The 25,949-nt window shown below is 40.0% G+C and overlaps 1 protein-coding gene across 5 annotated transcripts in view; it reads right to left on the reverse strand.

Moving 5' to 3' along the window:
* Positions 1-1,239: 1,239 nt before the first annotated feature.
* The window catches only part of LOC105684752 (nose resistant to fluoxetine protein 6), a 28,197-nt gene continuing 3,487 nt past the window's right edge, over positions 1,240-25,949 (reverse strand). For 2 of the 5 annotated variants that reach the window (XM_048650580.1, XM_048650581.1), the window contains 12 exons: positions 23,823-23,971; positions 14,658-14,863; positions 13,951-14,159; positions 5,673-5,944; positions 4,533-4,703; positions 3,970-4,063; positions 3,729-3,848; positions 3,497-3,662; positions 2,723-2,898; positions 2,512-2,641; positions 2,078-2,395; positions 1,240-1,504 (listed from right to left, as the gene is read on the reverse strand). In XM_048650580.1, coding sequence (XP_048506537.1) covers positions 1,379-1,504; positions 2,078-2,395; positions 2,512-2,641; positions 2,723-2,898; positions 3,497-3,662; positions 3,729-3,848; positions 3,970-4,063; positions 4,533-4,703; positions 5,673-5,944; positions 13,951-14,159; positions 14,658-14,863; positions 23,823-23,832 — 1,998 coding nt within the window. In that variant the 5' untranslated portion in view covers positions 23,833-23,971 and the 3' untranslated portion in view covers positions 1,240-1,378. The other 3 variants (XM_012398376.3, XM_048650578.1, XM_048650579.1) reach the window with 3 other exon arrangements.

Raw genomic sequence — 25,949 nt, forward strand, 5'->3', positions numbered from 1 at the left:
ATGAATGCCCTGCGCGAAAGTTTCGCCCACCGGCATATGCGCGGTTATCATTGGAATTCGGCCGAGCCGAATTTTCAAGGGAGGATTAAAATCGGGATCGGGGATTCAATTATCTGCCGAAATATCGGTAATTTCAATACTGACTGGTATTCAGGCGGGGAAAGATTGACCAAGCAGAAGGGAGAACAATGTATCCGTAAAAAATGACGGCATAAATTCAAACGCATGGGTATTAGCATCAGACTATGTAGTCGAAGGGGCTAACGCATGAATCATATATAGAACCAGACTCACTTGAGATATATGCGTTGCGAGGCAACGACGCACGAGACACAAATGTGGGCATAACTTATCTCGTATGACTAGGTCACTATAGAGATGAGGCTATATATATATTTAACCTTATTCTGAAAACCCACATCAACGGCAATTCAAATGCCAGCAAGGCACCGAGAATACTTTCAGCAACGGCAACCCTAACGATATTTTTTTTTTTCTTCTCATTTTGCAGTTTCCTCTGCTCGGCTCCTGCGACACGTAAAAGCTCTAAGGCAGGTGAAATTTTTATCGAAGAGAAAGAATATCACGGCACCACGACGTGCGTGAATCATAATCTTTGATGATAACTAAAATTATTATAACACGGGGTCTCTTACCGGGACGCCCGACCTTAGCATGACAAATGTCGACCGGAGCGACAAGCGAAAAGTTATTCTTCTGGAGAGGAACTGAATTATTTTTATCGTGTATCAAAGGAGGTATAAGATTATTCCGTGGAATGTGAGAAGCTCCAAGTTTTTTCGAGCGATTTTCAATCGTTGAGTCTCGGGCGAATCAAGTTCCACGAAATTGGTTCTTTCTTTCGCTTTTCTACCAAGTGGCATCTCTTACCACTTGCGATGCAAAAGAGAAAAGTAATAACGTGCGAATTGACTGAGAACCCGTCAAAAGTCTTACGAAATAAGGGGAAAACGAAGGGGAAAAAGAACGTCGCAATACGAACGTAGTATAAATTATCGCAACAAGTTTATAAGTTCCACATTGAAACCGACGGTTTTATCTATTACGTTTCTTCCAATGCAGATAGTTGCAAGCTATTTTTATTTTTCATTAGTTTTACTTATTGTCCACGTAATAGACATCTCTTCCTGTAAATCCGTCCTTCTTTTTCTATCAGGGCACGTTCAATATTTAGATTGTAGATTGGTACAATGCAAGTTCTTATTTGAAGATCAATTATAAATTCGATTTCATATATTTCTATCCAAATACAATGCAGATATACTGCAATAAACTTCAACAAACTTAATGGTGGATATCTTCTCCTTTTTTTTTTCTACTAATTACTTAACGATTAATCATCCTCCGCTGATGATACTTATCTGCTACGTTTTTTGGACATAAATGCTATTTTCAGTAGATTAACAACTGGAGCCTCCAGGGCTAAAGAGATGCAGAATGATAAGAGATAGGATGCTACGAGGTTTCCGAAATACACAATCAACTGAAAAAACAAAAAAAAAGCATTAGAACCGCCCCCGTTTAGAGGTAGGAAGAATTTATCCGTCGCTCCCTGAACCTGTTCCACACAATTCGAATCTTGAATCGCAAATGGAATGAGAGAAAGCTCACTCTCCGGAACATTTTCCAAATCGAAAAACACAAAAGCTCAACGCGCTATGTAGGTTCTTTGCATTTCGTCAAAATTATTTCGAACAAGTTCGGGGGTGACGGAGTGAATAATCTCTCCGACGCCCAAATAAGGGCGACCCTAATTAATGTAAATAGGTATATAGTAACCAGGAGGATGCTTCTTACGGCATCTGCTGGTTTCAGTTTTGTTTTTTTTTGTAGCAAGGACGTAATATACGTTCGTGACAACCATCTAATGACCTTGGGCTAATAGCAAAATGTGGTCGTTGGGAATGACATGGAATGAAAATCTCGTTAACGAAGGACGTGGAATCGGGCACGTAAGGGTTGCAAAAAGTTGCCGATGAAATCATCTCAATGGGGAAAATAGTTCTGAACCCTAAAATACACAATGCGAAAAATAGAACAAGTATTTTCAACCCACCACTATGCCGTTGTGTAAATGCAACGGTCCATCCATCTGCGTTGTGGTGACCAACATGATGATGGGGTGAACGAGGTAAGCGCAATAGGTGAGTCTGGACATGGGATACATGAGTCTGACGGAAAGCAACCCGTCGAGAAGAGGCGCGGATCCGGTACAGCACTGTATGACGACAAATGCCACCGCCAACGCCCACGCGGAATGACCCAAGGAAGCGTACACTGAACTCAACGTCACGCTAATACTGCCTGGATAGAGACCGTAGACAACGGAAAACATGGTAGAGGTGGACATCAGCCATCCAACGAGTTTAGCGTACTGTTCACGGACAATAAAATCCACCGATAACGGTGAGTTGAGTATTGGTTGAGAATTGCGTTGATCCTGTTCGAAGGATTGAGGCAGCGAATATGAGGAAGAAAGTTTTTACTCACCAAGGGCGTGCGCAACTTGCAGTTTGTCTTGAACAAAATGTAGCCGGTAATAGTACCGATCAAATAGGGCCCCGCCCTGAGCCAGGGCTTGTCGTAGAGCTCGTCAAAGAGGGCGAACGGTTCCTGAATTCTGATCAGGGGGAATCGAATAAAATTAGGCAAAGGAGTTATTCAAATTGTCGTGAAATCATTTCTCGTGAGATTAACTTGCCTGGCCACGTAGTCGTTTTGATAGGCGATGAAGAAAGTGGTGAACCAGGATGAGACGATCAGGAGAATGACGGAAACCGTTACGAATTTGAAATACTTTACCGAAAGAAGGAGCAGAAATATACCCAATACGTAAAACTGGGTATCATTCGCCATGTACCAACTCCAGAGCATGCACTAGAAAATTTATTGTACGTTCAAACAATCCGACGATCGACGACACTCGATTATCTATACAGCTGGTCATCGCTTAGTCGCCGATACCGATATGTCATCGTTCCCCGTATACCGCCGATATAAATAATAAACTTCCGATAGGGTAATCGATATTTATGACCAAACTGTTAACTGCAGCGGTAAATTTTACTTGATTCTGATTTCTGCGCCGGATAATTGACCCCCATTACTAAAAACTGATCAAGCTTTATGAATTATCGCTATTCGTACGAAGGGAAGAGTTTGCACGGATCATTTCGAACGCCTTGGTTTCGAGACTAGGACAGCTGAGAACGTGAACGTGAATGGAAAGCAAAGAAAACTGACAAACTACCGGATAAAGAAGTTTTCACAGATCGTTTGCCAATGACTAATTTCGCTTCTCGACGAAGAAAACTGCACTAATTACCGCCGTGAAGGGTAAAACTTCGTCTGCGGTTGATTTCCATGGATAATCCGCCGTGTCGTTCTGGCGTACCATCGGTTCAGTTTCTAGCGCTGAATGGTCTGATCTAGATTTCCACGATTCATTCGACTCGCGGTTCTTTTGTCAACTCACCATTTCCGTACGGGAGTAGAGAGAGTTCAGATAAAGAGCGTTTCTCCACCAATATTTATCGCAGGTAAGATGGTCCATAGCTATGGGGAAAAAAACCGTTCGAGCTTGCGCTTGTCGCATAGCAACTTCGTTCATTCCCAATGCAAACAAGTAGGCAGGCGTCAATCTGTAGGATTTTCATGAGTTACAAACTAGTTGATCCGTTTTATCCTTCACCTTTTTATCCACGTACCTGATGAACCGGTAAAGAATCATGACGAAAAACTTGAGCGCACTGGATTTGAGGAAATTATTCTTGTCAGTTCTCACTCCTCCGAGGGATCGATAGTAGAGTACAGTCACTAGGAGACCACTGTGAAACAGTTGAAGCGAAAAATTACGTGCGTGGAAATTCAACCGTTTAGTTTTTCGAACGAGTTTGTTAAACGTTTCACTGCGATTCGGATAATCTTTCGGAATATATTTTTACTTACCTAATGAAGAAAAACGTGTCAACCGAGAAGGTAGCGTTGCTTATGGTTTGGAAAGTGAAGTTTCGTTCCGTTACGGTCCTCAAAGTTTTGTTATCTACGACATGAGAAATTGCAGAATTAAAATGACAACAATCTCATAATTGCTGTTCCATGCGAAAGTGACGAAGCGTCTCGGTCTTGCCGCAGAGTCCATCTTTTAACGTGAAATCAGAAAAAATAACAAGGACAAAGAATGAAACCGAAAAAGAAAATACAGAAAAAAAAAGGACCGAGAAAGTAGGAAAAGAGTCTTGATGTTGAAGCGTGCGAAAAGTGGTGCGAAAAATTATTGGTGTATAGCCATAGATATATTATCTATCGTATAGCTATTTGAAGTTTTTAATTTTTTAGCCCGAGAACGATGCTAGTCTTTTCCAGACACGCTGAATACGTATACCAATATTTCTTCCTCCGTATTGTAGCGAGAGGTTTGTCTGCTCAAGAACTCAGTTTCAAGGTCATAGAATATTGGCCTTCCGACCTCGGGGTGACCCAGCCTCACTAACATTACGCGTACCACTCACCGGCGATTCGAAACATCTGTAAGTAGGTGTGAACCAGAATGACCCAACCCAACGAAAACACCCTCAGTCCGTGAAGGCAAGTTAAACTATTTTGGGCCGCCGGTTCTGTGCTTATTATTTTGCTTCCATTTTTGATCGGGTCAAACGCCAATAAAAATTTGACCCAGAATCCTGTAACAAAAACAAATAATTGTATATAATAATACAATCATGACGGGAAAGGTCAGCCAGACTTTGAAGCGTGTCAGGTTAAATTCAGGTTTCTTGGGATTCGCTATTTGCGATCGTAAGCTCTGGCAACTGCCGAAGATCCTAACACTAGTGATCAGAAACATGCTGTATGAAAGTGAGCCGATTCGGAATAAATTACACGGGGTGGTTTGTCTCGCCTCCCTGCACTCGCGGTCGAGTGATCGTGCAAAAGTAAAAACCCGATAATGAATATACCAGCAGTTGTATCGAAGGTAGTTTGGAAGTTGAAATTCTAATAGCGGTAAGCAAATTAGGCAGCGTATGGCTAAGGTACCGTCGACGAGGCGTCTAGACCACGTATGGAATTTCGTTAATCTCACGATCTGCTTTATGCGCGCTACGGACCTGGAAAAACATGTCGGATAATTATTCATGTACGTACGACGTTTGCTCTTCGGCTGTACTGACGCCCTTCAATTCACCGGCTTACGAATCACTCGTTACGCCGTCACGTCGGATCACATTGAAAATTTGAATTCGCTGATATTCACCCAAGATTTAATTAAGATACGAGAATTCCAGTGTGTACCTTACGTCCACAACACACGCGTATATTCCCTTTATTTACCCACGAGACAAACGCTCTCGTAATCTATCCGACTTTAAGTGAAGATTGAACGCGGTGAGATATGCTGACGCCCAGGACGAACATTATTATTGCTTATCTGTAGGGCCGCGCCGGAACCGCTTCAGAAAAACGCCTAGATCATGTATGTGGCAAACGAAGCCCTCGCCCGGCGAGAGAAAACCACGTTACGAAACCCGCCCCCGCGCCGCTCCTCGCCCAGCTGCGGCAATCTTTTCGCCGTTAGCAGTAGAGTCCATGATTTTCGTTGCCAGATGAATGAAAAATGATGTAGTACGAATACGTATTATTTATAGGCATACCCTTTTCCCCGTTCGTCTTCGATTTCGTATCTTTGTCCTCGCGTAGCTGCTCATTTTTTTCAATCAATTCCTTGCTGTTATCTTGAATTATGGATATCCGGCGTTCGTCTTGAAAATTTTTATCCGGATACGTGCTCTTCCTTTCATTGTTGTTGCCACTGCTTGAACTTTCTACGTCTCTTGACTGCCGATCTTTTTCCGCTACTCTTCTTTCGTTGTACTCGTACAACGTGGCGACTATCATCAGAACTAATATCACTCCGGCGACGCCTCTGAAAATTAATGATCCATCGCATGCGTTATCCATGTACAGGGTGAAAAGAAATCGAGTGAAAATGGTAAACTTTGAATGGCGAACGCCTCAACGAATCGGGTTCAATTTTCTCCAGTATTGTGAACTAGAGGGATAATAAAGCATTCGTTCGACGTTGAACCTGCACCTAAACTTCTTGTTGTTTTTGTTAAAATTTGCAGTTTAGACTCGAAATTTATCGCCGAATCAGGTTGTAGTCTGCTGCACATATTAGGTAGATAAATGTCTGGGTATAAGCATCGAGTCGGAGATACCACGTTACCGAGGGAAAGAAGAAACGAAAAAATTGGATCAAATGCCACCCGCTTTTGTCGCGAGAATTAATGCACGCGCTCTCGTGTTAATTGAATTCGATTGAAATACGCCCAAATATAGATCAACGCCACGACGAGAAATCAACTCGACGATCCAATCAACCTCATTGCCCGATAGAAGGTACCCCTTTTATGTGCAGTGGCCCATATTTACCCCTTCGTTATTTACGATGATTACGGTTAAATGGCCCGCGATAAGGGTGATTTTTACGGTAGCTTCATGAAAGCAATTTTATAGCATCACGTATTATCCGCTCTTAATGATAATCAATTAACGAATTGAAAGAACATGCTTCTTTCGGTTTCACGAGAAACTGATTCTAGCCGGCGAGTTGTATTCGTTGTACAAAGATTAATTATTCTTTCAGAGTTGTTATGCGGCACGAACGAAGAATATACAATGACACAAATTTACAGAATTAGATTCGATGCAACCCAATTGGAAGTTTTCGAGTAAGAGATATTTTTGTTGTGCTTCTAGTGACAAAATCGAAGGCATTTTGATTTAACTTACACACATATTTTGATATGTACGTGTAATAATAACATTTCAAATAACAGAGAAATTACATCGTACGTATATTAACATCAGATGTCACGCCCAGCACGTAACTTTGTTACTATTTTCTGAGGCAAAGTAAAATTTTCTGGGTCCCCCACGTCCACGGTGTAAGTTTACGATCGAGCGGCTGCGCTGTGCACCATTCCGGTGGTCTTACATTCTCAGCTTCCGCAGCTACGAGACGCTGTTCTCTGAATCATTTCGTTATTAAAGCGCCGTAAAAAATGTGGCTTACAATTCAACCTGCTGCAGGGGTTCCGAGGTTTATTAGAGGGGGAGAAAGTAGGCGTCAGACGGGTTCCCATAACATTGCGGGACGGCGCTCGGCGAAACACAGGGCTCTCTCTCTCTCTCCACTCCGTTAATTATGGTACTCCAGGGCTTAAGGTTCAATCGTCGAATCACGCGGCCTTCGCCCCTGACACACCTCCTTCGCATTTTTGTCAACGACGGTCCGAGAATATTTCACGATCTTTTATCGCGATATCGCCCCGACCGTAAAGAAAATTTTACCCTCTACCGGCTCGAAGAGCACTCTAGACTCGAACGGAGGAAATCCGAGAAAAATCGATCTCGAAGAACGAATCAGTGAAAGCAAAAATCATTTTCAGGGATTGTCTGGACGTTTTTTGCTTTTTGACAATACAGCGATCATGATTTCGAAAATTACCGAATATTCTTTGCGAGCATATTCTGGAACACTGCACCCTGGTTTTTAGGTCAGACGAAATGGTCGTGGGGATTTGAAAAAAACACGAAGTCCTATGAGGATTTCTCAGTTCTTTTTCGGGCGGTATTGAGCATTCATGTTTTTTGAGATAGTCGGATATTTTCCACAGCGCATCTCTCGGCACAAGTTTAGCACATTAACCTTCCACAAGCTTCACGGTAGTAACGCTGGACAGCTCGTTTAAGTGCAAATTAAAATGTATGACAAGTCGGATATAGAAGGCATCATGAATTACAACATCACGACGTTTAATGAGCCTGCAAAACGAAAGTAATTAGGAAGGCATAACTAATTTTAAGTTGTTAATCGAAAACGCGATTCAATCAGAAAATCAAGTTGCTTTTTGCACGAAACGTGCTGCAACGTTTTTATTCGATAAAGTTTCATTTTCAATCCGAATTTTCCAGAATTTTCCACACTGCATGAGTGTTTCGCTGAATATCCTCGTAACTTGATATGAAATTTCACTGGACGTAACGATTCCAATTCATCGTATACATACCCGTACTTTGTACATAGAGATATATCAAACCCTCGTAATATGAATACTATGGATACAACTTTCGATCGGATTGCAAATTGAATCGAAACGGACCCAAACGTTCACATGAAATGCGTTTAAGGACGACAGAACTTTCACAAGAGTGTTGCAACGTTGCAATGAATGAGCTTTCTATTATCAGTTTACATAAGATAGGTGTATGCAGTAAGTATTATGAGTCAAAGTTATATGTTATGTCATCAAAGTGTCTTACCACCGATCTCCGTTTAGTTTTGCACAATTTACATTCTCGATTATAATAATTAAGGTGGGTCAATTCACGGGATCACCTGCACTTGTGTCATTGCTGCGCAATTGGGGCTGCGGTGAACCGCAAGATATACACATGGGAAATTCCATTTCGACTCACCCGACGATTTACCCTAACATCGTTTTGAGTCTAAAAAAAATTAACGTAACGGTAACGCATCGCTATATTCATCTTTTTTTTTTTTTGTTTCTAGTTCTACAAATACTTTGGAGATTATGGCGCAGGTTTCAAACTTTTTAACGCCATGATAACGGACCAGTTCTTGAAATCTGAAATCATTTGCGGGAATCTTGAAAAAATTTCCAAGTTTCGAGTCAAACTAGGCGATGCTTGAAAATTTTGATCACTATTTTCGAAAAGCTATGTCCAGAGTTTTCCTGGGGGATTATTTTTTTGGTTAGTCTACCTGCACTGCACGTTGATGAAGTCGACATGGGACTCTCGACTGTGGGGATAAATTTCATTTACCCTGAGAAGAGGCTCGTGATATATAGACCGGTGTGATTTATGGATTTTTAATCATCGGTACGTTCGCTAGTCGATTAAATTTTCTGCAAGCGGTGTTGAAATTGATATTATAATAATTGCCTCGGGACAGAGCTGAAAAACAATTTTCGCAACGATCTATTTCCATCGCAAGGCGATAATCGTAATAGGTATCCGATTTAAAAATGTCTCAATCTGATTTTTTCTCTGTGCCCGCGGTAATCTGCGGTAAAAGAAATCCTAGATACTCACGGGAGCCAAATCTCCATTGAATTTCGAAGGAATTACCCATGAATAAATCTTTCGATCAAAAAACGATGGAAACTGCGGTAAACGTAACAGTCACCCGTAAAAACGTCTCGTACACGATGTGACGTTCTTCATTCGCCGCAAACATAGAAGTAAAAAACGTCTCTGCGTGCAAAGCTTGCACGTTTGTATGTAGATTTAGAAGGTGAAATAGATGCATATACGTGGCTTCAGAAGTTGGAGTTTTGTTGCTCGTATGCTACGTTGAATCTGGAGCATAGATTGTAGATTACCTTGAACCTTGTCGACCATTTTACCTTCATTATTATCGCATATCGTATGAAAAAAAAAAGTTACATAAATCGATCGCAGATAGATCGAGGAAAAGGTCACAGATTCCGTGATTTGAAAATTGGATCGCCTCTTTTATTACATCTAAGAGAATTTGATTCGAACGGAACCTTCGCATGTGAAAAATATTACACACAAAAGATGATACGCGCTTGAGACATATGAATATACAGCTAATGTATGTGATGTACCATGTGCGCTTGAAACAGAATTTTAACAAGATAAGCTCACATTTTTCAGCAAACAAGCATAAGGATTCCGCTTTCATGCCTCAGAAATCCTACCCACAATGAGCTACACTGAGCATGCAAAAACGCTTCATGAAATAATCGCGTCATTCGCGTTACCGAGGGTAGCAAGAAAATAAAACGACACACACACAATAAAAGGGGGCGAGGTGGGAGGTCGGAAACAGGCACAAAATAATCACCATCGGGGTACACCACCCCTTTGACTCGTCGATGTAGCGGGAGTGCGCGAGTGTTGAACCTTTTGAACTGTTGATCCCGCGTTGTTAATTTCTTGAAAATTCGAACCCTATTTTTATACATGAAACAACCGTCGCGATTGTAGGATACCTACGTCGTATTTCTGATGGGTGAATTTTTTTTCGTTCATTCGGTTATTTATTTTTCGAGTCGCGATAGAAAAACGAGAAAATTTGTTTCTTCTTTACAACGGGCGGGGCGTGTGCGGGAACTACGCGGTGTGTGTCCAAAGTTTCAAACTATTATATACGCTCCGGGTTTAATTTACTCTAACTTTGAATATGCTTTGAAAATAAATTTAATTTTCACGGTAAAGCTCCTCTAGTGTAGATACCGAAGTTGTTCATGGGCGACGCTAGTGTACGGTGGACTCTGCACAGGTGTGTTTTACAAATATTATTCGCTATTGTGCGAAATTTCGAATCGTATGGAACGGGAGAATCGGAATATCTCCATCAATCACGGTACACGGATATAAAGCACAATCGCATTCTGCCGTTGTCAGCTCGTATTGTCGTTCGATAAAACTTTCCTAGCTAACGTCTCTTACGTAATCCGAATTTAAGACGCGATCATGCAGCCGAGTTTATATTCGGCAACGTCACTGCGCTCCGCCGCAACAAACTTTTAAGTCTGCACCGTATGTACATAGTGGAAATATGATTTGTATCTTCTGGAAATCCATTACCGTACAGGGTATCGCATTTCAATTCATGCATTTTTATAACTCTATAGAATGGAATCGTGCCAAAAAATGTATCTTGGAAATTGGGGAGAAAGAGGACTTAACGTGACGGTAGTTTTTCACCTGAACTAACCGTTTTCCGCTTCGTAATCGGACGATTGAATTTTTTTATCCCAAGTCAACGTAGGTGAGAAAATAAGGGCTGTACGTAATTTTTGAAACGATCACGTTGAACTGTTAGATTTGTTGCTAAAAGTTTTCTAAGTATTGATTGCTAGAAGAGATTTTTCATTCGTTTGTCAAATTTTAACCGTGGCAAAAGGTTACCTGACCAACAACGTCGAGCTATTCGCTTCATATTGAATGAGAGAAACTCTGTACAAAAAAAAAAAACATCTTTTCACACGACCTCGTTATTTCGACGGAGCAAAATGCATCGATTGAAATGGAACACCCTGTGAAAACCGAAACAGCAGCTGCTGCTCCGCGAATTATATTCTCCATTGTACAGGGTATCCTATGTCGATTTAACCAGACCATTGCATGGCATAGCCATATCAATTCGTTATATTTCATATCTTTTATTTTTTCAGGCAAATGAAATCTCCTCCGTATGCTACAGGGACTGCCATCGCGAAATTAATTTCAAAATACTCGGAATGTGAAATTTGAGGATTTCAATTTTTTTGATCCGAAAAGCGAAGAATCGGCGACAATTCGATCGTTTCTGTAGATAGATCGTTAACCATTGAACGGTCACAGCATTTGAAAAATCTAAAAGCAACGCAAAAAGCTGGAGTTAAAAAAAAAAAAAAAATTATAAAAACATCGAATCAACAACTGGGGTTGTTTTGAGAAGCGCTGTTATATACGTATAACATTCGAAAAAATTTCAGCTTGAATGCTTTATATACATAGATGTGCCAGATATCTATGCGGGCTACACATCAAATGTTTGAGGTTTGAATTCCCTCGGTAAGGAATTTGTAGTGCAGAATATCCCAGCTGCGATTGGCCCGACGTTATTGTTCTCCTCCATAATTTCGAACATCTCAGGATTAATTATTAATTCTGAGGCAGCTGAAATTGCCCACCTGGAATTGTGAAATACCCGGAACCCTATACGAAAAGGCCAACCTATGTGCGTACAAGTACACATAACTTTTTGGTATACCATCCCACAAATCTAATTGAATGGCTCTCTGACAACGGTGAAGATGATTAAAAATGTTTTGCACCAAAAATAGAACGCTATCAAATTCACGTTCCGCGTATCTACATTAGCAGCCTAATCATCCAAGTGGCTCGGCTTTGTATTTACTTACTCCAAGAAAAGCTTCAAATAATAATTCCACACATCCGCAGCTCTTGTCGGTTAATGCCATTCTTGGAAGCGAGATCCAGATTCCGCTCAAAATAATGAATCAAATCTCAAATGATTGCGTATTCTTCAGTATGTGAAAACAAGACACAAGAAATATTCAAGCATGCTGACATCTGGATAATACCAAAAGTTGAATGAAGATGTTTACTCGAATTGACTGCGGCTCGAAATTTATCGTTTTTATTTCTACGGCACGAAACAGCTAGGAATTTCATGCCGCCGTGCATTTATTATAAGGACAAATTATGCCGCCTCGCAAACGAGACAACGCAACACGTGCAGTGTACACAACGACTACGGCACCTTGCGTAAGAGAACTTGCAAATTCAGGGAAAGAAAGTTGAAAGTCTAGCACGTTACACGCGCGAACGCATCCTACGCTCAATCCTGTTCAAGCTTATGTTAATTGCACGATCCGAGTTCACGGCGACGGAAATTCTCCACTCCTTTTTCAGACGGTATTTATCGATCGGTTTTTCCTCGCGTCAATTACTGGGACATCGAAGGCGATTACGAGCGTAGGCCTGGATGTGATTACGAGCATATGATGAGGCGTTTATCTCAAATAATATCCCATAGAAATTTACTCAAACAATGAAACTAATTATTGCTCCGATAATCGTAAAAATTTGGAGCAACGGGGAGATATTATTCCGGTGCAGTCTCGTGCCTTAAGCTGCATTTTCAATTTAATTCAAACTAAAACGGGGTCATCGAGCATATCCCGTGCATGTTCTTGAACCGTTGAAAACAGTTATAACTAGTTGGCGCACTGCAGAGGATGTGTCAGAGTTAGCAGCGAGAGTTGGAATTTTCCGGAAATATGGCCAAGTTTCGCGGCAGCTGAAGATTAACACCTTTATCTTACCACACGATACTCAACGTCTGTCATCTAACCTCCGTTTGATTTTTATGACCTTCATAAATTGATTTTTATTTTTGTTGCGAAATTTCAATCTGACCGATTGTGAGGATCCGGTTGTTTTTTGAGTAGCAGAATAACCGGTTTGGTTCGTTGATGGAAAAAAAAAATCCAATTCGGAAAATACGTGATATTTTCTTGAAATTCACGCCCTAGGTGCGATTTGACCTCTGCAGGGTAAACTAAATTCCTAAGCATTTCAATTTATCGCTTTCAATTTCAGGTACAGCCTCATTCGTGCTCCGTAGGGTATAGGCAGGGTGGATATAAACAGAGCGCATAAAAAATAAATATGAAGAATTCCACGCCGAGTCGAACGGCGATGGTTTTCCCTCGCCACTTCTGTCGTAATTATTTTTATGTTTTACCGCGTCCTGAAAAGCACTTCTGTTCCTTTTTTCTATATTTCTTTTTTTTTTTTCATTTTTTCATCACTTGGAATTTCAAAATGATCAGCATATTTTTATTCATCTTCCAACGTTGTTATGGTTTTACTTTTTTCTCTTAAAATATGGCCAAAAATAAGAACTTTCGAGGTTTAATTTCAGGGTAATCAAAAATGCCGATGTGTTCGAAGTTCCAAAAATCTGTGAATCATTAAAACGACCCACCAGGAAGACTGAAAAAATACAGAAGTACTTTCAAGGTACGTCATTCGCAAGATGAAAAATTGAGTGCATTCTATCAAACGAGACGGTATAATTAGAAAAAAATACGATGAGATTCACAGATGCCCGTTGCCTTGGATATGATCCGACATTTTGTAAAAATCGTTCGACGTACTATAATTAGCGTATTGGTGTATTTTATAATGTTCAGAGCGTGAGAAGGTGTGCCATATATTTCGTGCAGAGAAAGAACAAGCTTTTCCGTTTTTTTCGTTTCATTCGCGGCACAGACACGCAACCTTGTGGCTTTTCATCGTTACTTTTGCTTAGAATTCCTTTTTTCTTTCAACTTTTCCGGGTCTTCTTCTACTTACAAGAGAACGTGAACCTTCGGATCAAACCAGGGAGAGTAGTCGCTTCCTGGAACAGGCTTGACTTTGGCTATGTGAATTTTCAGTCCTGAAGAACGGTGCGTGGAATTTCCTTCTCTCTCTATTCTGTCGGCAGTCGTCCTTAGCATAGACGTCAAGGAGACGCGATCGCAGGAGGCGGGTAAGCAAAGACCAAGAAAAATCTGCCGTGCCTGGAGGAAGAAATGCAATTTTTCCATGAACCGATTAACCATTATCCGAACAGTAAAAAAAACACAACCTCCGTATCGTTCGTATTTGCATCACATTTCGAGCACCTCACAAAAATATCGTGATTTTCTTGATCACCGGCGACCAGAGCAATTTATTTTTTGAATGTCATTACACGCCCACGCCCCCCCGCTGAACGTCATATTTGATTGAAAATTTTTTCGGAATCCCATTAAAGACACGAAAAGTGTGATTGAAGCTTTGAGCCCACGTCTTCACACGATTCTCCGTTCTATTAGGACACGATCGAACTCCAATTCGCGTTAATCTTTGTTGAATCTTCAAGCTTTATTTGCCGGTCTGAAGAATCGTTTAAAATTGACAAAAGAACTCGTCGGTGAAAATAGACCGGAGAAGGTAAGTAAAGTGTGGAAAAGGTTTACCGAATTTTATCGCTAGAATTTCACACCTGAAATTCAATTTTCGCAACTGCAACTTACCGAAGGTACTACCTCGGTGGGAAAAGTCAAGTACATCCTGGCAACGTGGAATCCAATGGGATAAGGAGGGAAATCCTCGGAAGTATTCTCCAGTAGCTTATCTCTATTCGTTGTACTGCCCAGTTCTCGGCAAAGAGTGCTCGAGCCTAGCCAAAAATCATTACCGAAGTAAAACTGGGAGGAGTATCTTCCGCTGGCGTCGGACACTGCAAGAAGAAAGGACATACAGCGGCTTGGAAGTATTGATATCCTAAAAAATTACCATTTTTTATTGCGCAGCATCATTTTCAAAGAGCCGAACATTATTTGCAAATAGATTTTCGAATACGTGATACGCGTTCCAATTCACCTATAATATCTGCAAAATTTTTTTTTTCCCACTCCACCGCCCCATAGCAAGGAATCACATTTCTTCGGGTTTATTCAAGCTTACGACTTTTGTAACCGTGCGATTACTACAAAGGACTCAATAAACCTGACGACGGTTCTCGATATCTGTTCTTCAGTTTATGTGAAAAGAAGTCTAAAAATATACGATACCATTCACCCAGTTTTATTGTCATTCGTATGGGAATCTTGTTTAAACAGAAGTATACATATAGGTGCAGACGACATTCGCAGCTCAGACAGGGGATGATTTTTATGTGAGGTTGGGCTGTGACATTTTATCATATTTCTTCTACGAAGCCACGTCACATAGAAATAGCGAACTTGGTGTTTTTTTTTTTTCAGAAGATTATGAAACTAAAGAGTTTTCTTTCAGCCGTTATCGGAAAGCGGACAAACAAGACCGCGCTAATTGCCGCATGCTCTCCATGTTTGAACGAACGTTGTGCGGGCACGCAGTCGTCTTTTCAAAGCGCCCGCGTTGAGCTGAGCAAGCGGTTTGGTTACGAGAATTGAAAAGTCTAAACAAACTGAACTGGTGGAGATAACGAAACGCTGCGGAGTCGCCTGAAAATTCAACGACAACCCGAAATAGTTAGAAACCGTTGAACGAAAACATGGAAAATTAATTTTCGACCGTTAAATATGTGAGAGAATATTGAAACATAATATGCCTTGTTTACCCAATCGATGGTTTTTAAAAGTTTGGGGATTTCAACCCTCCATGGTCACATAGGGTTCCAAGTACCCGGAAAACAATTTCGGAGGGAGATCGCCATAAGATCACCATAATGTATCGTTTGGCTCGACCGTTACTCGAACAGTTGCATTTCCGTATTGGAAAAGGTCCAAATATTTGTCGACCATAAATTTTCTCTACTCTTCTCAGCAATGTTTTCGGATCATCCCCCCGGTGCATGTGAGACTATTTTAAGTCGTGTGAATTTTGCACATATTACACGTATATTCCGGCTGTAGGGTGAGTGGATTATCAACACCTGTAATGTCACACAGTTACAGAGAAAAAGTAAAAAAGGAATCGAAAACCAGATAGATAAAATAAAATTGTACAGGAATTCCGGAAGGGGAAGTTTAACTTTGCGGAAGAGGCGCGACGATGCTGTTTGCGGAAACGGATGGAAATACTCCGGAGTAGGTGCGCGATCGATATTATACTTATACGTGAGTAAAACTGCAGCAGCGATTCGAGATAAATTCACATTCGGTTGTAGACAGCAAACTTTGTTGGGTTTGCGCGGGCCCGCTCGCTCGCCGCGGCAAGAGTTCATTGCCAGTTACATAAAATTACCAGTCAGAAACGCGCGAAGAAGAATAAAAAAAAAAAAAACCGAAAGGAAGTAAAAAGTTCGTACGAAGTGTAGAAAGTGCAATCCTCCTCTCCGACGCGCGTAAAGTCAATGTATGGCGCAACGTGCACGGACGTGAAATCCAGTCGTGTACAACCTGACCTGGAGGAGGAACTCGAGAACGTGCAGTCTCCCAAACTTTCCGGAAGTACAATATATTCCAACCTCGATGATATGTATTTTCACTTACCGCGTCGCTATTCCCCGTATATAACTTTGATATCCCTCGAGATATATGTGTGTATCAGATATACATATCTTTATCCGAATGTCGGAAAAAGGTTCAAGATAAATCGAATAAAAAATGACAAATATATATAAATATATATGTCGTTTATTTTTATTGCAAAGACGAAAGAAAGTTTTCTCTTCCTTTTCTTTTGGCTTTCGTTACCCTTGTATATAAGTAATATTATTGTCCGTAGAGTGAAATTCGTTGGAAAATTCAAGTGACAAGTTACAAAGCCGTTAAGGATATCGCCGATAAGGTCAAGTCGATGAATCGTTGACGATAAGTTTTAGGATATCTATATACACGTATCCTTCTAGGTACCTACTTGAGTTTTAATCAAATCTAGGTCAAGCACTTTTGACCCAATAAAATTTACATGAGTGCTATACCTGCGGCGATGTGTGTACGTATGCGATTCAAACTCACCAATTTGTTATAACTTTGCTATTCAGTGGGCGTATTAAACCGAATTCTAATAACTACATCTGTCAGATTGAACCAGCTACGTGCATCAAGTGCAGCGGTACTTAGAGCGCGGGTTAAACTAGGTTAAATAATGCACGCTATAATCATCGGTTAAAAGTGCAACTGGACTTTCTCTATTATATGCAACTCTACATAGGTATAGACATAACTCGCGCGCGGTAAATAAGGTGTATATTGCAACATTACGTGACAAGATTATATGCGATACACGAAAGTTGAATTTTCGCGAAATCGAGTCCGGATTAAAAATTTACCTCGACGGTATTTATATGTATAGATTCCGAATTATTCTTCGCGCACAATTTGTTCGTGCGGAAATAATTTCACGCCATTAAAATATAGAACTAGGATGAAAAATAGAGCTCATTGGCAGCACGATGATCCTCTCTCAGAATCAGAATGAAAATTAATACATCGATCTTTGAAAATCGTCTTTGTCAAGCTCAGAGATTTAGGACGTTTAAAACTTCTAGAATTTTATAATGAAATTCGATTATCTACCAATCAAGGTCTACCCTAAATACTATCATGTAGATAATATTGTACGTACATGTATTTCAATTTTGCTCTGCTCAATTTACTTCTTTTTGAACATCGTATCAAATAAATGGACCGTAAAAATAATTACTCAAATCAATATTTGTTGCGTTCGTTATCAATGTGAATCTTTTTTTTTGTTTTTTTTGTTGTTGCGACAACGGCGATAATCATAACATCAATAACAATGAGAATAACAGTAATAATAATGAAGAAAAGAACGAGCAGAGTAGCGGAAATTTAATGAGATTGACTGGAATTTTTACAGTTAACGTTGTATAAATTCGATACCCTACACTATGGGACGAATATTTCATTACATCGCCGTGTACTTTTTTGCCTTGGGCAGATGGAATATGTATAACGATTCAATTAAAAACTTGTTCAAAACCCAGAATAATGTATTATATAGAGGATACCCGAATGACAGTTAATGTACGAGATTTTTTTTTACCAAAAAAAAAATAAACGAAATGTTAAAGAGTCAGAAGAAAACGTATGTAGAGATTGTGCGGCGATAAAAGGTAAGATTATGAGGATCCGTCAGCTGGGTCGAGATCAAGGCTTTTTGGGAAACTTCTAATTTAACGTTTCTTGAATTGCTCGTGCGGAAATCTCGACGTATCACGTTATACGGTGCCAACATGTGTTTTAGATTGCAGACTCAACGATAACAGTGATGAACTGAAATGAATTAGAAACGATAGCAGAAGAATTGGAAAAAAAAAGTGCAACGATTACATTTGCTACAAAAACTAAAGTAAGTTTTCTTCATTATCATTGTTGTACTTATTATTCTTTTTTTTTTGTACCAGATGGTCTGATAAATACGGTTTTATAAAACAGGGGCGGTACAGTGATGCAAAAGTTCATGAGATCCGGAAGAAGAGCTGCGAGAGCGAAGAAAATTTCACTTACTTTTAGCAGCCCATAGGCTACCGTTTTTCAGAGAGTACAGAAAAACATCCATGTCTTTTCTACAATTTTCACTCAATTTCCCAGGGATCTTTTTCCATTTCAGGGGATCGTACAGATCTGACAGCCACTGAATGCTATTCGCAGTTTTACCCAATTTCTCCTCCATAAAATCCAGGTCCAAATCCCCGTCTATCTTCACGTCTTCCTTAACCGAGATCGTGAGATATTTTTTCCAGTCCTGTTCCGGATTGTTTTTACTAAAACCAACCAGCGGTTTTCGGTCCACGATAACATCCGCGGCCTCCGTAAAATCTTTGCTCGAATTTTTATGCGGTATTTCTACTCGAAATGGTAACGATATTCCTGGCTTACTCAATCGAAGAATATTCGATTCGTTTTCGGACAAAATCTCTCCGATGTTATAAAATGTCACCGTCAATATTACGAAATTTTTCAAAAAAGAATTCATCTTTCTTTTAAGTTTCTTTTTTCTTCTATACTCTGCACGTGATAATTTTTGTTCTCTTATTTCCTATTCAAGAACAATCTTCGTTGCACTCGAAGTTAAGATTAACGCATTGACGAAACAATGTTGTTCAATTATTCAACTACCTAATGAAAAATGTTCACATTCAAAATCTGCACTCATCGTTCTTCGTATTCTATTGATATTGTGATCAATCGACCGTGGGTAGGTGAGTCGGAATTTAATCAGTATTCAAATTTATAACACGTCTATTTAACACCTTATTTAATTCAGCACTTCCTTTTTAAAATTAATTAATGTACGTTACGGGTATTAATGTACGTCAATTATTCTGAACTTTTTCTCCCCGTTATCAAAAGATTATCTCATTTCAAGGAACTCGTTGGACCGCACGTTGGGCAGAATTTTATCGTTCATAAATTTCGTCTTTTTTTTCTGTTTCTTTTTCTTTCCTCGCGAGGGGTCCTTTCACCGATCGAAAAAACGGAACAAAAAACAATAAAGAAATAAAATTCATCAACCCTCTTCGTCACGCGTTTATTCTACCCTCCGGTTTTGATAACTTGCAATTACGTTCGGTGAAAGTTTCAATCGAACTACCGCATGTGTAGGTTTTATCATATGCACTGCATCGAATGCACTGACATACTGTTGCATCGAACCATGCCATTCCCTTTCCAAGTAGATGCATTTCTCTTCGAAGTCCACGGTAAATGTATACTGGTTTTACACTCCGTGTGTATAGCTATACATCTGATATACATGTACGGGGCGTTTTACGTAAGATCAGCCTGCACCCCAATTCGAAACATCGAATTAGAATGTAAGACGAAAATCCTCGTGGGTGACAAGACGTTATTCTTAATTCGTTTTGTTTTGTCTTTATTTCCGTGCGCCGTGATATTCATTTGATATACTATGCAGGTAAACTTGTTTGGTATGCGCTGAGGATTCATTCAATAAATTTTACGACCGACGTTCTGAAACTTTGATGAAACGCGCCCATTACTCCCATTACCCATTTCCAGTAAACTGGGAAAAAAAATTAATTATTTAGTCAAACTACGCCAAAATTTTGTTTCTTTTTCAAGTCGTGAACGTTCACCTATTGTGAACGTTGATAACTTCGGCAAAAGTGTCACGAAAATACAAAAACAAAAATCGAGTTATTCTAGACTCATTCTAATGATTTGAAAAGTGGTCGATGAGGTCGTTGCAATTGCCACGGACGCATTGAGGAGCACCGACGGTAGCGTGTTACATAAAAAGCTGTTACTCATATTACGTTCAAATAAAATCTAGCATTACTCTATGAAAATCACTTTCCACCGAACTACTACCAGAGTGTGGTGTTACATTACTTTAATGAGTGGATATAATTTTCACTCGCGTGCTCGAATGAGCTGTAGGTACGGCACAATTCCACATTGCTGTAGTACAACATGTACGATATGGTAACGAAATTCCGCCAAGGAATTGTTCGTAGCATAAATTAGTAACTTATATAAACTATGGATGAAAAATAAAAGGTGCATTGCGGTAAATAAAATTCCTATCCGCAGAATGATCTGTTACATTTTTTCAACTGAACTGCACATTTTCCATCATGGATTTTTCACCTTACTGCCATGATCGTGATAACACGAGGGGGTGGGATATTTTCAGAATAATTAATGATGCAAGGATGATGATGTACCAAATTTTGTTATCGCACCAACCCCAAATTTTCTACAAAAATATAGGAGAATACAAACGAAAAAAAAACGACCGACATCACGGTAGCATTATGACAGCGCGTGCGGTCAATTATTTTTGGACATCCATGTTTTTTTTTGTCCCGTTCGAAAATAATCTGACGACTAAAAAGTGCGAAAATATGGTGCTGATGCTGCTGTCGCGCACATGACTACCAAGCATATAGCGTTGAACTTATGGTGTATCATAGATTAAATCTAGAGGGTGTTGAGAAACAGATGAATATACTCGTCGTTGATTAAACGCGTGCACGCTATATGCGTACGAAACCAATGACGTTATTATTCGACAAGACATAAGATCCCCTCACGTATTCGCGCCTGAAGCTTGGAGATGATGTCGATAGACGCTGGCATGTGGGCCAATATTTTCCATCAACCTCCCTCGCGACGCTAACAATACCGTTGAAATTCTACGGTACGCTGTATCGACGTCGAAGTTCAACCTTTGACAGATTTCCTCTGACAGATTTATAATGCCTGTCGTTATTTATCGATAGATACAATGCGATGTGACCTTAACTTATTTACGACCCATCCACTTTTCTCTACTTCATTTTTACTCGCTAATTTTACGTGTAGTGCGTGTGTCGAATTTTTATCGAATGGTTATTTAATTTCTTACTCGGGATGGTTCTTGATTTCAAAATCTGTTTCACGCGCTGCGGGAAACGTCAGTAATGATTTTTTTCGTCCGCATCACGTCGGACGTGATGAGTATTAATTGGAAAATGCGTCTGGAATGGGGTGAATATAATTTTTGTAAGCGGAATCGTTGATGAAGATTACTTTTCTCTTTATCTCCTCAGGTCTCGAGAACGCCAGTGAATTTATCGCGCTATCATTTCACCGCCGCGCCACCCCCCGGGGGGCCGTGACACATAGCACCCTTTAACACCGCCGCATGAACCAACCTATAGTAAATCAGCGCCTCCTGAAACTTGCTGTTATTGTGCCTTCGTGTATAACTATTTCAAATAAGCTAACTATAATGCAAGCCACTAAGAGATGAGGGCTCGCTTCACAATTCTACAATTCAAGACGTTTCTATCTCATTTACAAAGTTCATGCGGCTAAATGATACAAGGCGTGCATACCGAGCGATACAGAGTAAAATTATACGCTGCACAAAACGGACGTCATGGTAATCAGCCCTTAAAAATTGATTACCTTACGGACGTTCGGTTGATCGTAGTAGTCTGGAAAAATTAGAATGCTTGAAACAGTTCAATGTTTATGAGTTGATTATGTGAGCTGCTGACTAGGCTAATTCATGCAAACCTGCAGCAGTCACTAGAAGACTTTTCAATGCGTTCACATAGCCGCGCATCCTTGAGACATTACCTCGGACATTACTTAATCGCAGAGCATGTTAGATCTGTGTGTCGTTACAGAAACTGTATTGAAAGCACGGAGTTTGGACGACCTATTGGTGTAATCGTTGGGTCAAGTGAACGCACAACTATCCAACTTATCGCTCGTTAACGAGTGCGAAGAGTACAACCAAATTGTTAGAAAAAACGAATGCAATACATCATGGTTGCGTGCGGGACCAAGCAGACCCTTTCACTTTGATCTGTCGCGTGCTTATACAGCTGTAAACTACCAAAACTGTTGGGACAATTTAGGGTGATATTAGATTTTTTGGATTTCATTTCCACCTATTTTATTTGACAATTTTTCTAAATGTCGAACCAATGTCACTGGGTTAGCTAGTATGAGATCTAAATAGCAAATACCCACGTGTTACCCACTGACTTAACGATTCGACGGGTCAAAAGTAAAAAATCATCGTCACTGCGACCTGGTTCAGGAGGTGTTGAAATGAAAATTTTCTAGTTCCCCAAACAAAGTAAACTAACTTTAATGGATCTCGTTCAACTCGCCTTATTACCCCGCAAAAAAGGGTGGTACGAAAAAAGGTCCAGTTGTTTTTACGCGTCTGGTAAAAAGCTGACGTCGGAATCCGCGCGCGGAACAAACGAAATTCTTCCCATTCGTTCACGTTATGTACCGAGATCTGCATCACTGTATTTTCTGGGCTTTAAAAATAGGTATTTGCGATTCCAGGAAACTCATCGATTAGAATATTTTGCTAAAACATGATTCGTGATTCCTAGTCTTACAGAATGTAGTGTAATCTGTAACTACTACGCACAAAATTATACCATTAGAAACTGATGGGTATTAGATTTTATGGAGGCGCGGGACGTCAGTTTTTTATTATATTTCTTCAGACGCACGTGGAATGTATGGGACACTGTGGGCCAAATCATCTAACCTACGAGACCATACTGTACAAATATGAACGTACAGGGTGACTAACGAAAAAAAAACTATTGAAAATTTGCTATCGTCTCTGCGAGAATAAACGATCCCGATGAATGAGGACTATTTTATGCGATTCACGTAATCGCACACTGTCATTCCCAAATTTGGTCAATTGGCGGTCCGAATTACTCTCAATATTCAGCAGTCGTCGAAATTAAATTCGACGTTCATCGGCATCACCTGCCGTTGTTCGCCCGACAGTGAATTTTCAAAAACCCTTTTCTCCGTAATCACGTTCCTCGTGAAGTACGTGTGGTAATTTTTTCAAATTCCAAAAACGAAGTGAAAGCCTTATTCTCCTAGTTTTCTTACAGAGACAAAAAATGGATAATATTCGTGTGAACGTTCGGCTTTAATTCGCGTCGTTTGGGTCACCCTGTATGAATACACATGTGCGCACAGTTGGTTGTGAGTATACCTATAATACAGGGCTGAAGTTGCACATGATACAGGGTATAAATAAGTAGACGGTATTATAAGCTTTGAAGGAGGAGACCAACAGGGCGAGAAATTGGCTTCAGAAAGCGTGTGCTACCCCATTTGTCATGTTCGGGTAAATGATAGGACTCCGGACGATATTCGATACCAAGGATTATTGGCGAAGACTTTCGCGAGGAAAGAAAAATGAAATAAAATGGAATAGAGAAAGTAAAGAAAATACAAAACTCTGTAACATGCCGGTGATTGATATTTGAGCCGATCATGCACCCGTTCAATGTATTTGGAGAAGAAACAGCGATAGTTCGATATCGGAAGATCAGAGAGGTTTATTCACTTTTTTCCGCATCACTTTACCCCATTGAAACAGCTGCGATCTGAAACCGAGAAAATATACAAAAATAACATTCGCAGCGTAAATGTATGTATACGTACAAAAAAGAAAATTTTCGTTCAAATACGGGGGAAAAATATTCAACGTTTTCGTCAATGCAAAGAGATATCATGGAAAGATTTAGGACATGGCAGTCTGAACAATTAATTTGACAATAATTGTATACTCAACATTACTTGGACAGGGAAAAAGATTCGCTCAACATTTTCACTTAAATTGCATTAATCAACTACGAATAAAACGTTTTGTTTGCGATGATCGGTGAATTTTTCGCGTCATTCATGATCTAGTCACTGACTGCGTTATGCCTCTGGAAAAACTCACTACACATGTAAATTGGCATTCAAGTATTACGTACGTATAAACGCATACAGACGTCAAATAAACGGAAAAAGATTGGGGAAAAGATTGAGTCGCAAATCTTGTATGCCAACTTCTATAGGGTTTTATTTTTCATGCGCAGGAGGTAATCGCATCGGTCCATGTACGGAAGTAATATAAAGTTTGTATTAAATTTCTCTAGACTCGACTCAATAGAGATGTAGATCTGCAGCTCGTCACGCTTACGTAATGTGTATAACGTTGCAGGAAATGCTATAAAAATGTACGTATGTACAACAGTACACAGTACATACATGGTCTGCTTTTTGAAAGCAATTATCGAACCGGAGGGTTCCACTACGAAAACGGCTTCAATGTATCGATTATATCATCATTTTGAAAAGCCACGTAACGTGTAACAGATCTATTAATAGCTGATACAGAACTACAATTATTCGATTTTCAATTATTCTGTGGGGTAAGAATTTCACTTTACGTAATGGACGATCGGTGTATTACGTAGCAACGGGGAATTTTTTCGCGGGAATAGCGTGTAGTGTATAAGAGAGGGCGGGAGGGGATTTCTACAATTGAGAGCTGCAGGTCCAAATAGACCATTCAATGAATGTGGAAAACTGACGGGCATCTACCGCACGTTCCTGTCGGTTCGGCGGTGTTCGAAGAATTTCTATGCTGCACATAACGACAAACTTTGACGCGTGCAGTATGTCTGGTATCGGAAAACTCTACAATTGCGACTCGCCCAAACCCACGCACGATTGCTTTCTACGCGATATCGAAATCCGCTCAGTTGATACGTCGTATCAGTGGCTCACAACCGCAAACGCACGGTGGCTACTCCACGAATGAGTTGAGACACTATACAGAATCTTCGAAAAACAACCAGATAAACGAAAAAAAAAACATAATTGAAGATGTTCCGCTAATTCAATCTTCGTATCTGTTTGTCATGTTTTTCTCAATTTTCCAGTTATAGGCGAATCAGTCCAGAGGTAGTATCATCAGTACATTATAAGTTTAGCATCAGGACGCTGATTTGGAAAAAAATGAAGCTATTCGTCTTCTTAAGTGTTTCTCTTTCTTTATATTTTTTGTTCGCACCAGGTATTGTATATTTCATTCTGAGTAATTCCAATGAATTTTGATAGAATTGTGGCAAATATATCCAATTATATTCTTGGCGATGAGTAAAAAGATCCAAAGCAACGAGTGGAGGGGAAATGAAAGAAAAAGGAAGAATGTTTTCTCGGCAATACGGGTAACGATGTGATTCGGTTCGAAATTGTTCGACGCGATTCTGTACAGAACCGACGTTTGATTAATTTCAACGATAATATTTCTCCTGGAATCAAAATTTATCTCCCCAATTTTCATTTCGCATTTTATTTCACAATCTGTATTAATATCATACGATTACCTCTTTATACCGGAATGTACACTATTACGATTGTCAAAACCTGAAATACCGCTCAGCCTCTTCGTTCCTAACTTTTAAACAAATATTTCGGGGTAAAGCAAGTGCTATCAATTTAAATTCAAGTATAACGAAATTCATCTTGTTTTTAATACCACCCTTCACTCAGGGGCAGGGTCATATCGTTGTACACAAACCGTGATCA

The sequence above is a fragment of the Athalia rosae genome, chromosome 2 (genome assembly GCF_917208135.1).
Source record: "Athalia rosae chromosome 2, iyAthRosa1.1, whole genome shotgun sequence".
Classification (NCBI taxonomy): Eukaryota; Metazoa; Arthropoda; class Insecta; order Hymenoptera; family Athaliidae; genus Athalia; species Athalia rosae.